The sequence below is a fragment of the Dunckerocampus dactyliophorus genome, chromosome 2, assembly GCF_027744805.1.
Source record: "Dunckerocampus dactyliophorus isolate RoL2022-P2 chromosome 2, RoL_Ddac_1.1, whole genome shotgun sequence".
Classification (NCBI taxonomy): domain Eukaryota; kingdom Metazoa; phylum Chordata; class Actinopteri; order Syngnathiformes; family Syngnathidae; genus Dunckerocampus; species Dunckerocampus dactyliophorus.
Window position 1 is genome coordinate 1,596,139 of NC_072820.1, and position 11,362 is coordinate 1,607,500.

At 49.9% G+C, this 11,362-nt stretch overlaps 2 protein-coding genes across 5 annotated transcripts in view; both read left to right on the top strand.

Moving 5' to 3' along the window:
• Positions 1-285: 285 nt before the first annotated feature.
• On the top strand, positions 286-7,587 carry vezt (vezatin, adherens junctions transmembrane protein). 3 transcript variants are annotated; one of them, XM_054766544.1, is made up of 12 exons: positions 286-497; positions 1,166-1,306; positions 3,192-3,281; positions 3,358-3,530; positions 3,606-3,890; positions 4,110-4,267; positions 4,340-4,488; positions 4,554-4,933; positions 5,010-5,203; positions 5,961-6,067; positions 6,144-6,351; positions 6,462-7,587. In XM_054766544.1, exons 1-12 carry the CDS (start codon positions 462-464, stop codon positions 6,935-6,937), a joined length of 2,397 nt encoding a protein of 798 aa, XP_054622519.1. In that variant the 5' UTR covers positions 286-461; the 3' UTR covers positions 6,938-7,587. The 3 variants fall into 3 exon arrangements, with proteins under 3 accessions (XP_054622519.1, XP_054622521.1, XP_054622522.1); XM_054766546.1 differs by having other exon boundaries at positions 287-497; positions 4,122-4,267; XM_054766547.1 differs by lacking the exon at positions 286-497 and adding an exon at positions 531-871.
• A 608-nt stretch (positions 7,588-8,195) lies between these two features.
• Positions 8,196-11,362, top strand: part of metap2a (methionyl aminopeptidase 2a) — a 10,470-nt gene continuing 7,303 nt past the window's right edge. The window contains exons 1-5 of one of the 2 annotated variants that reach the window (XM_054766550.1): positions 8,196-8,377; positions 9,061-9,153; positions 9,232-9,294; positions 9,364-9,466; positions 9,533-9,694. In XM_054766550.1, the coding sequence (XP_054622525.1) occupies positions 8,218-8,377; positions 9,061-9,153; positions 9,232-9,294; positions 9,364-9,466; positions 9,533-9,694 (581 nt within the window). In that variant the 5' untranslated portion in view covers positions 8,196-8,217. The remainder of the gene's footprint in view (positions 8,378-9,060; positions 9,154-9,231; positions 9,295-9,363; positions 9,467-9,532; positions 9,695-11,362) is intronic. The other variant, XM_054766551.1, reaches the window with a different exon arrangement.

Genomic DNA, 11,362 nt, shown 5'->3' on the forward strand with positions numbered 1-11,362 from the left:
AACAATAGACAACTTCCTGTCCTCGTAACAAAAATAAACTTTATTCTCTAAGTGACGAGTTTGGAGTGACAGCATGTATATAAATTAAAATGTATATACTATAACTGTGATTCAATGTATATTCAGGTTATAATTTACAGTTATAACCCCGCGTTCTTTTAAAATATGTTTTATTTTGAATAGATTCTCTTCTACTTCTGCCTAGATATCGCCACTTCACATTTCATTTCCTCGGCTGCCTCCTCTAACGGTTTCCAGCGGCCACGGGGGGCGCTGTGACAACCAGCAAGCGTTGGTGTCTCCCGAAGAAGCACACAAGGGCCACATGGGAGTTGTAGTTTTTTTTTAAAGTTTTTAGCAAACCGGCTAAACTACCAAATTCTCCGCCTCTCTCTGCCCAGAGAGCTGTCGCCGTCAGCGCTCAGAATGCACCGCGAGTTTTGCGCAGATGGAGGAGCGCAATGACGGAGGAGTTTGATGAAGATGTTGTATTTGAGGTTTGTATTACGACGGCGGCGTGGTGGCCGTGACACTTGTTAGCCGATTGCTTTGTCATGCTGTCTGGCGGTGATGTCAAACTCGACATTTAGCGACGGCTAGCCCGCTAGCTAGCTAGGATAACGCAAACAAAGCATGGCTACAATAAACATACTGGCAGTACGCGAATAATCCTCACAGTGCTGCTTTGCTAGTTGTGCTGAGAGTGGAGGCGAGCGCCGCAAGTTTGTTATTATTGGCGTTTCATCATCACACTACATTGAGGTGGGGCGAGGATGACCAGACAGACAGAACCACAGCGTCGGTTCTGAAACGCACACACACACACACATCTGGACTGCGACATGAGCTGCCACTCGGTCTGACCATGGAAGTGAGTAACGCCGACAGCATATGTGTATTAATAGTGTGTAGATGGTAATTAAACGGAGATGCTCCCATGCTGCTGCTGTCCAGCAGGGATGCTCTCTCTTCGTGGGGCAGACATCTTGCAAGGAGGATTATGACGTACATTTATTGTGTTTCTCTTTGGGGAATGCTGGGGCACAATCCCGGTGTCTGGTGCCGTCAATGCACCCATTCCTTCCAGAGTCATTTTTAAATCCAACTGGCTGTTTTTAAGAATCCGTGGCACCAACAGGTTGTGCAAACTGTCTCCACTTTTCAGAACTCGCCTCTTTTCCAGTACCTGCACGATCTAGGCCACACCGACTTTGTGGCATGTCCGACGGCGTCGCAGGAGGAGGAGGAGGAGGAGGGCGGCGGAGTGGAGGGCGACCCCTCCTCCAAGCAGGAAGTCCCACAGATAGTGAGCATGTTTCCTCATCTTTTCGTGTTTACTTCATAAACTGTTTATAGCCGTCCTCCACAGAGCTGTTGCAGTTGTCTGGGGGATACATTGTGGTCGTCTACAACTATATGCGCACACTTGCTGACATATTTAGTTTGGACTGCACCGATGACGCATGCTCGCTGTCATAAAGCGTGTCCTGGAACTTTCCACATGTGTCACGCTTCCTCTCTGGTGCTCCGAGGAAGACGGGAGGCTTTTGACAAGACAGGAAATGTGCCCCGCGAGTCGTTTCCTGGAGGCGGAGTTTCCCGGGAATGTCATTCCTACAAATGCTGCGAGTCAGCAAGTGCTAAGGAGCTAATTATGAGATCATCTTTTGAACAACACAACAATACAGGAAGTATGACTTCAGACACGTCTGTTGTTTCCCGTCGCCAGTAAGTAATCAACCTGGCTAATAACACCCCCCTGGCCACTCCGGAAATGGGTCAGCCCGGGGAGGCGGAGGGAATCGATGGCGCTCTGCTTCTGCTGCAACGACTGAAGCGCAAATAAGTGTGTCCCTATACCGAATAGAGGTCCTTAGCACGCTTGATGTTGCCTTTTTGGACATTTTCTATGATTGTGGCGGCCTGCCTCAAATAAACTTGGACCGTCACGTAGTAGATTTGGCGAGACCTGTTGGCCCTCGCTCATAAACACATTATAATGGGACTGCGCGCTTGTTAACACCAAGAATTGCCAAAGAATAAGAAGATGTCGCACGAAGGATCTTAGCAACATAGCCACTTTAACGAGTAATCAGACCCCTCCAGATATTGTTTTTTAAAAAAAAAAAAAAAACAAATCTAGTAATTCCTTAGTGGTAAAGGTATAGATTAGTGATGTCCTGAGCCACATTTTTTGGCTTCCGATCAAATTTTTTTAATAGTCTTGCCGATCCGATCCGGTACGGATGAGCAATGGGTAGGACTAATCATTTGACACGGTAAAAGATCAATTTGTGTTTTTAGAATATATGACATTATTTTAAAAAACTTATGTAAGCTATTTTTGCGGCACCCTTATTTTGTACCCCCACATGATGTGCTGTTATTTTGAAGGCCGGAAGTGTCGTCGTCGTGTGTGTTGAGGTCAGTGGAGAACAAGCGGTTACACTCTCTTCAAGCCAATTGTAATTTGTTGACGGTCCCTAGTATAAACAACCAGCGGTTAGAGCAGCACTTCCCGTACGAGCTCCCCGCACCGTGACACAGCAGTCCGGGCACGACGGAGCCGAATATCCCAACGTCCAAAGTGAAGCTAACTTCACCACGGTACACCGCAGACGTGTCTGCATGGTGGTGTTGCGTTTTCTTGATCTTGCGGGTGGCGGGAGTCGTGCAGAAACCAGCTTTGGGGTGTATTGCCGCACCTGCCGTGTTGGAATGTGGGCCAGTGTTCCGAAGTGATACGTTAATCAGATCGGCCCGATCTCGTGGCGGAAGCCAATATTTTCCGATCTTCAAAATACAGTGGATCGGCGGCCGATCCCGATCCTGAAGATCGGATCGGGACATTCCTAGGATAGATGTGTGTGTCTCACTTTTGCATCTCATCTCATAACTGTGGTGTGTTCAAGGACCGCCGAAAAAAGTGTGAAATCTTAACGCTTGATGAAAAACGATCAGTGAAGATGTAAACATTGTGACTCTGGCATGAAAGCGCGTGTCGATCTTCTCAACGAGCAGCGGGTGCCGCCGTGGGACCCGCTGCCGTTTCAGAGCGCTCGCGGGCGGTTCCGTCTGGTTTGTGACATTAAAAAAAAACAAGTCAAAAAGAAGCTAAAGTTATTCCTCTCTCCTACCATTACAATGACACACATGCGTCATCACGTGTGTGTGTGTGTGTGTCCGTGCAGGGGGGTCTCATGCGGACGCTGGCTGAAGCCTTGTGGAGATGGAGCCCGGTCCACCAGGCGGCCTCGTCTCACAAGCTGGAGCAGCAGCTGGTCGGTAGAATGTCGAGCAGAACACTGCACTGCCCCGAAAGCGGACGGCAACCTGACCCCGCCTCCTCCCTTGCAGGACGCCGTGTTCTGCCAGTACTCTGTGAGGTGCATTCTGGACCAGGACGTCCTGCTCCAGGAGGACGTGGAGCTCATCGAGCTGTTGGACCCCAGCCTGCTCACCTTGGGCTCGTCACCCGACCGAGCCGGCTCCCTGCCCCGACCCGGTTTTTTCGCCACGCCCTCGTCTTGGTACTGCAAAGTAAAAGAATCTATCTGATGTGTTTCTGCATCTTCAACATTTGTGTACTCTTGGTCCGCTCGTAGGGACGTGGCAGGTCTCGTGGGCCTGGCTGCTGTCCTGCTGGGTCTGTGCTCAGCATCCGGGGGTCTTTGGTCACTGACCGTTGCCCCGTGGGGGCTGGCCCTGCTGGGCTGGGCGGGACTGAGGGCGGCGGGGCTGTGGAGGCAGGGCCGAGGGCAGCGGGTCGTCCACGCCGGAGTGTCGCAGCTTCACGCGCTGGTCCACAACAGCAAGACCCTGACGGGTTTGTCCCGTAAAGCTCTGCGTCTGGTCCAGGAGACGGAGGTCATCTCCAGAGGGTTCACCCTGTAAGGTTGCTCCTCCCATGTACATCCGTGTTGGAATCGTCATGTTTTCCGCCGCATGCTGAATGTTTGGCTTTATTAGGACGTCATGAGCGCCTCATTTTGTCCTGTCTTGTGATTGGGTGGTCTCTGCCTGCGTTTCATGCTCAGTGTCGTGTGTGTGTGCTCCCCTCTTACCAATTCGGGACGTCTCCACAGTTGTATCACATTTCACTTGTCAAGTTTGCTCGACAGGGTGAGTGCGGCCGGCACCTTTAGCAGGGCGGGGCCGGGGGCGGTGCCACGGGGACAGCAGCTGATCGGACTGAGGAAGGCCTTGTACCGGGCCCTCCGCTCCGCCTTCAGAGCCTCCCGGAGAGCCACGTGTCACATGCTCAAGGCATATCCTTTACGGGGAAAGATGGCGGGGTGCGTCTTTGTGCGTTATCTTCTTCCCCCTTAACTCCTCCCAACGTTCCCCCTGAGCTCGGAGATCGACAATGTGACCAACTACGTGTCCGCAGTGCCTCTGAAGGAGCTGGGTCTCGGCCTAGGGATCGAGCATCTGGGGGACGAGCAGGCCCAGGAGCTGACTGATGACTACAGTCTCCCCGCCCTCAAGGTGAGGACGTGGTCGGCCACACGCCGCATGCTGAATGTTGATGCTTCTTGCTTTGCTCTCTGCAGGTGTTGTACCAGCTGTGGGTGGGGCAAAGCTCAGAGTGCTTCCGCAGATTAGCCCTTCTCTTGTCACCACGACGACTGGAGGAGGAGTCAAAGGAAGCGGGCGAGCCCATAGAAGATCCCTCCCCGCCGCTGCCGCCCCCTCCAGCTCCGCCTGCTTTGCATCGCTCCATCGTCGCGGTGACCGAGCCTCTCCACCACGCTCTGGCCGCTTGTCTCGGGGAGGTGCAGCGCAGCTACGACTTCCACCGTCACTTCCAGACGCAGGAGCGGATGTCAGGCTCGGACCGCAACGGTCGAGTCCGGGAGAAATGCAGAGAGATCAACACTCTTCACACTTCCATCCGAAGCCTGCAGCTGCACCTCAAAGCCCTGCTCAGCGAGTGAGACGCACAAACTCTCTCCGCCGGCGCCCGTCCCGGGTCCAAAACGCTAACATCCTTTCTTCATCCTCCCCAGGATGATCATCCTGGAGGACGACCTGGAGAAGCTGATGGTGTCCAAGGAGCCGACAGAGCTGACTCTGGAGGGCTACCAGGACCTGAGCGAGCGGCTGCACCAGCTGGAGCCGCACATGCAGGCCAGCACCGGCTGCTGGGACGACACCGTCGGGCAGGTGGAGCGCATGCTGAGGCGGGCCAGCGCTTGTCCAGGTGAGAGGAGTCAGATGGCATTCCATAGTTTATGGCGGGGAATTGGTTCCAGTGATAAGTGACTTTCTGCGAAGCAGGATTCCTGATTTATAAAGAGAATATTTTCGTAAAGCGCATAGAAAACCTGTTTACCACCTTCTAAATATTGTTTTTAACATTATTAGAGCCCTCTAGACATGAAATAACACCCCTACAGGCGCCTTTACACTCCTATTACCCAATATAGTAGACATAATAAGAAAAAATAAAGACATAAATAAGACTTGTGCTCGTGTGTTGCTGTAAATGTGTTCAGCTGCTAGGGGCGCCGAATGAGGTAAGGGCAGACGGGAAGTGACGTCGGGGGTTCAGAGTTGTTTGAGCTTGGCGTGGGTTACGGCCGCAACAGTAGCCTGTGTTGGGGATTATTGTGCCTGTTGGGAGCTCGTTCAAACCTGCAATAAAAGTCTGGTGCTTGTGTGTCACACCCAACATTACAGTAACATTACTGACACCTAGTGACCAGTGTAGAATAATACACGTCATCGCCACGTCTGAATGTGTCTTCTGAATGCCTTATATTTGTATTTTGCTTCATTTAGCCATTTTTATGCTTGAAAATGCTTCATTTAGGCAAAAAGATTAATTATGCATATTTCCGACTAATAATAGGCTGCATTCAACCACGAAACAGCATAATTTATGAATTCATATGGAGGGATCAGTGGAGGCAATTTAGCAACTTTGTCGCTATATTTAGCCTCCATCATGTCTGTAGGCACCGCTGACGCTCCAGACCAGAGTGGCACTCCCGAGTCCGAGGTCCCAGACCCTCCTCCGTCTTATCCCTTGATCCTGGATCGAGATCCGGTTCCAGAAGAGCTGGTGAGATGAGCCAACGCGCATGCTAAAAACCTCCAAGGACTGCTAAACGACTTCACATTTGGTGTGGTTGCCGCAGGAGTGGGAGGCCTACGTGTCGGATTCCGACTCGGACGGAGGCGGGAAGGATTTCTGGTGCGACATGTTGTCTCCGGAGGAGAGGGAACGTCAGCGGCGCGAGCGGGAGGAGTCCCGTCGCGTCCTGTCGGAGCTCAAAGCGGTGCTGGGCTTTCGTGCGTCCGAGGGAGAGAGGATGAAGAGGAAGCAGATGCTCTTCAGCGACCAAGGTCTGCTTTGGTGTGCACGGTTGCCGACATTTGGTGCCAACCGTGAAGAACATCCAAGCCAGAGAGGATTGTTGGCTTTTGGGTTGACTATTTCCTGTCCTGTTTTGCAGCTGCAGTGACACCTTCAACTTGCGGTCCGAGCTCCGACATCGCAGAAAAAGGTGACGAAGGAGGAAACGGCCAACCAGAGTCCACGGCAGGAAACCAGGAGGAAGCCAGGGAAGGAAAGGACCAGCGGGTGAGTCCTGACCCCAACGACAAGCCGGTGACGGAGTTCAGCTGCGGTTCGGAGGCAGCGGGAGCATCTGTGTTCACCGGAGGAGGAGGCGGAGCTTCCGAGCTGCACCAATACGACGGCGTCCCGGAGGAGGGGGAGGAGCAGAATGGTATGGACTGGCCCCTGAAGCCCAAAGTTCCCGCTTTCTCTGTGATGGACAGATTGACAGGGATTCATAGCTCGGACACGCTGAGCTTCAGCTCCGCCCTCGCCGCCCAGGTGGCGGCACGGTCGCAGACGCTCGTGAAACTGGAGGAGCAGACGTTTGGAGATGAGGGGGAGGAGGAGGGTGAAGAAGAGGAGCATTGAACAAAGATTAATTATCTTTAATCAAGCAGTGCTTGTGTTAGCTTGTGGAGCTAGTTCACATCGTTCTCCATCCATCTTCCTTTACTGCTCTCTTGCTGTCAAAACTCAGGTACCAAAACCACTGAAACCACGTCTGACCTCATCTGTGAAGATTCTTCTCACTATTCTTGAACCCTAATGGAACTGGACTTGTTGGAGATTCTGGAAGGTTGAGGTGCAAACATCTGGAATGGAATAAAAACCTTGGTGGCTTAGAAGAGAACCGTGTGGAACGCCACTCATGCCAATTAGTTGCATTTGTTCAGAACATGTAGCATTGCGGTCAGAAAACCATAATGGTTTGTGTGGGATGCTATTTTTACTGTCAGGGTTTTATTTTGGAGGGCTGTGCATTCATCATACACGCGGACGTGAGTATTTGGAATTATTTTAAGACCGTTGTGACATCACCCATGGGGAAAGAAGGAGTGTCTGATGAGTATTTGCTTGTTATTTCTGTCATGTGAGAGACAATCACTGCTCTCTCTTTTCAAAGACGTCACCATAGAAGTGGGACAGCTTTTCCTGGCCTACAGTACGCCCTGCCTTGTAGGTGAGGGGTACGCCTCTCATGCGTTTTCCAACGTGAAATAAAATCCTATTCAACAGTGTTTAGTGTATCTTAATGTGTTTTTTAAGCCGTTTCCTGCTCATGTTTCACAGACTGAAATGGCAGGGGGGTTCATAAACAGGTTGGATGGGTTACTTGATATGTTTTGAAGGAATCTACATTTGTCTGGCCCACAACAGCTGGGGCGCCCCCGGTAAGCCACCAATGCCTTTTTGTTAGTTCCAGAAACCTGATGAATGGGCTTAATGTAAAGCGGGCAATCTGTCCTGTTTAAACATTTAAGTGGGGGATTATCAATAAAAACTAAATCTCATAGCAATGGTCTAAAAAGGCAAGAGTTAAAAAAAAATTGGCAGTCTACTAAAAACGACACTGTCTTGTCTGCATCCAACCTATGCTGCCACGTTCAAAGACCGGAAGGAAAATATTTAGCCCAAACCAAAACCGTCCCAAAACATTAGCTAACAACATGTCATAAACAAAACAAATGCGTCATATATTCGTCTACGTATTTGCATCATTCCACTAACGTATCGCCACCTGGTGGTCTATTGCTGCCAAAGCGTTACCAACATTACGGAGTATCCCTGAAGGCATCGGCACGCTGACGCCAGCACTTCCTATTTCCCCACAATCCTTTGCGCTTACATTCCCAGCAGCGGCTGTCATCATGGCGGCGGTGCTAGCCGAGACATTAGCGGAGCGAAAACAGGCCCATGAGCTGGAGATGAACGGCGAGGCCGGGGAACGAGAAGACGCCGTGGACACAGTCGAGGAGGCGGCGAAAAAGAAGAAGAAAAAGAAGAAGAAGAACAAGTCAGCCGCGAGCGGTAAGACTTGTAATTTTCATGCTAGCAGAGGCTACCTGTTGGTGCTGCGGCAGAGTATCCATATTTATCACCAACCCGGAAACGGACCCCCTTCAAAATAAAATATTTAGTTTTCGTCTTGGTAGGAATATTTAATCCCCAAACTATACTGATATGCAAACTATGAACTATATTAAGGCAGTCATGTAGTAGTGGTCTTTTTTAGATTTACGTCTTAGCAATCAGGATAACGCATGTCCATGTGTCTAATATTTATTTGGCCCGGAAGTACTGTGGCAAAGAACGTTAAACTTGACGGTGATCCTCTTCAGCCATGCGGATCGGGACCAGTTTAGGCTCTCATGTCAGGCCCTTGGAAGTACGCCGAGATCTGCCTCCAGAGACCGTGACAACTCACTGGCTAGGCAAACAACGCCACAAGAGCCCCGAAATAAAACACCTTCGTCTTTTCACTTGAAAGTATACGGTTTCATAACGGTCGTTATGTAATCTGGCATGACCTGATGGATGACTTTCTCGGCGGGCCAATTAGATGCAGATTGAAGCAGATCAGTTGGTGTCAGGTGTTCGTTTTTGACAAATAACCTCAGAGCGCGCTACAACTACCCTGTGAGCAGCTGCACTTCCGGTTGCATTTTTGCTGACTGGGCACCTTCACTCCAGTTGGCCTCATGTCTCTGCAGCAGGTCCGGATGGGGACGCCGTGGCCGAGGTGACGAAGGAGCTAGAGAAGCAGGTTATAGAGGACAAAGAGAAGGAGGAGGACGGTGAGGAAGGTGGGCGTCACTCAAAACATTTGTTTGTTTTTAATAAAATCGTAGTGAGTTTAGTCTCTCACACCTTCACCCACACAGACGGAGATGATGGAGAGAACTCGTCAGGGAAGAAGAAGAAGAAGAAAAAGAAGAAGAAAGGATGTAAGTTGCATCAGAGCAGTATTTACCCAGTGAGGGGGCGGGGGAAAATTTAGGTTTTTGTGTTTTCAGCCAAAGGTCAGACTGATCCTCCGTCTATTCCCATCTGTGAGTTGTATCCAAGCGGAGCTTTCCCCGTCGGACAAGAGTGTGAATACCCCGCCTCACAGGACGGGTAAGGGCTAACTCTATTTGGTCGCGTTATCTTCTTTTGGCTGAATGTGAGCGCTTGTCCTCGCAGGCGCAGTGCGGCGTGGCGCAGCAGCAACGAGGAGAAGCGAGTGATGGACAAAGCCAACGAGGAGGTGTGGAACGACTTCCGGCAGGCAGCCGAAGCACACAGACAGGTCCGGCAGCACATCCGCAGCTTCCTGAAACCCGGCATGACCATGATTGAAATCTGGTGAGGCTTTGCTCGCGTTCCAAGCATCTGTTTTTGTTTTTTTGAAATATATATATACAGTATGTCACAAAAGTGAGTACACCCCTCACATTTCTGCAAATATTTTATTATATCTTTTCATGGGACACCACTGAAGAAATGAAACTTTGCTACAATGTAAAGTAGTCAGTGTACAGCTTGTATAACAGTGTAAATTTACTGTCCCCTCAAAATAACTCAATACACAGACCTTAATGTCTAAACTGCAGGCAACAAAAGTGAATACACCCCTAAGTGAAAATGTCCAAATTGGGCCCAATTAGCCATTTTCTTTCCCCAGTGTCATGTGACCCATTAGTGTTACAAGGTCTCAGGTGTGAATGGGGAGCAGGTGTGTTAAATTTGGTTTTATCACTCTCACACTCTCTCATACTGGTCACTGGAAGTTTAACATGACACCTCATGGCAAAGAACTCTCTGAGGATCTGAAAAAAAGAATTGTTGCGCTACACGAAGATGGCTTAGGCTATAAGAAGATTGCCAACACTCTGAAACTGAGCAGCAGCACGGTGGCCAAGACCATACAGCAGTTTAACATCACAGGTTCCACTCAGAACAGGCCTCGCCATGGTCGACCAAAGAAGTTGAGTGCACGTGCCCAGCGTCATATCCAGAGGTTGTCTTTGGAAAATAGACGCCTGAGTGCTGCCAGCATTGCTGCAGAGGTTGAAGGGATGGGTGGTCAACCTGTCAGTGCTCAGACCATACGTCGCACTCTGCATCAAATTGGTCTGCATGGCTGTCATCCCAGAAAGAAGCCTCTTCTAAAGATGATGCATAAGAAAGCCCGCAAACAGTTTGCTGAAGATAAGCAGACTAAAGACATGGATTACTGGAACCATGTCCTGTGGTTTGATGAGACCAAGATAAACTTATTTGGTTCAGATGGTGTCAAGCGTGTGTGGCGGAAACCAGGTGAGGAGTACAAAGACGAGTGTGTTTTACCTACAGTCAAACATGGTGGTGGGAGTGTCATGGTCTGGGGCTGCATGAGTGCTGCCGGCACTGGGGAGCTACAGTTCATTGAGGGAACCATGAATGCCAACATGTACTGTGACATCCTGAAGCAGAGCATGATCCCCTCCCTTCGGAAACTGGGCCGCAGGGCAGTATTCCAACATGACAACGACCCCAAACACACCTCCAAGACAACCACTGCTTTGCTAAAGAAGTTAAGGGTTAATGTGATGGACTGGCCAAGCATGTCTCCGGACCTAAATCCTATTGAGCATCTGTGGGGCATCCTCAAACTGAAGGTGAAGGAGCACAAGGTCTCTAACATCCACTAGCTCCGTGATGTCGTCATGAAGGAGTGGAAGAGGATTCCAGTGGCAACCTGTGAAGCTCTGGTGAACTCCATGCCCAAGAGGGTTAAGGCAGTGCTGGAAAATAATGGTGGCCACACAAAATATTGACACTTTTGGCCCAATTTGGACATTTTCACTTGGGGTGTATTCACTTTTGTTGCCTGCAGTTTAGACATTAAGGTCTGTGTATTGAGTTATTTTGAAGGGAAACAGTAAATTTACACTGTTATACAAGCTGTACACTGACTACTTTACATTGTAGCAAAGTTTCATTTCTTCAGTGTTGTCTCATGAAAAGATATAATAAAATATTTGCAGAAAT

Excerpts from the sequence above, each read along its gene's own strand:
- vezt (XM_054766544.1), top strand. The coding sequence starts at position 462 with ATGACGGAGGAGTTTGATGAAGATGTTGTATTTGAG. Across the intron at positions 3,891-4,109 it reads ATCTCCAGAGGGTTCACCCT|TTTGCTCGACAGGGTGAGTG; the intron begins GTAAGGTTGCTC and ends TCACTTGTCAAG. Across the intron at positions 6,068-6,143 it reads ATCCGGTTCCAGAAGAGCTG|GAGTGGGAGGCCTACGTGTC; the intron begins GTGAGATGAGCC and ends TGGTTGCCGCAG.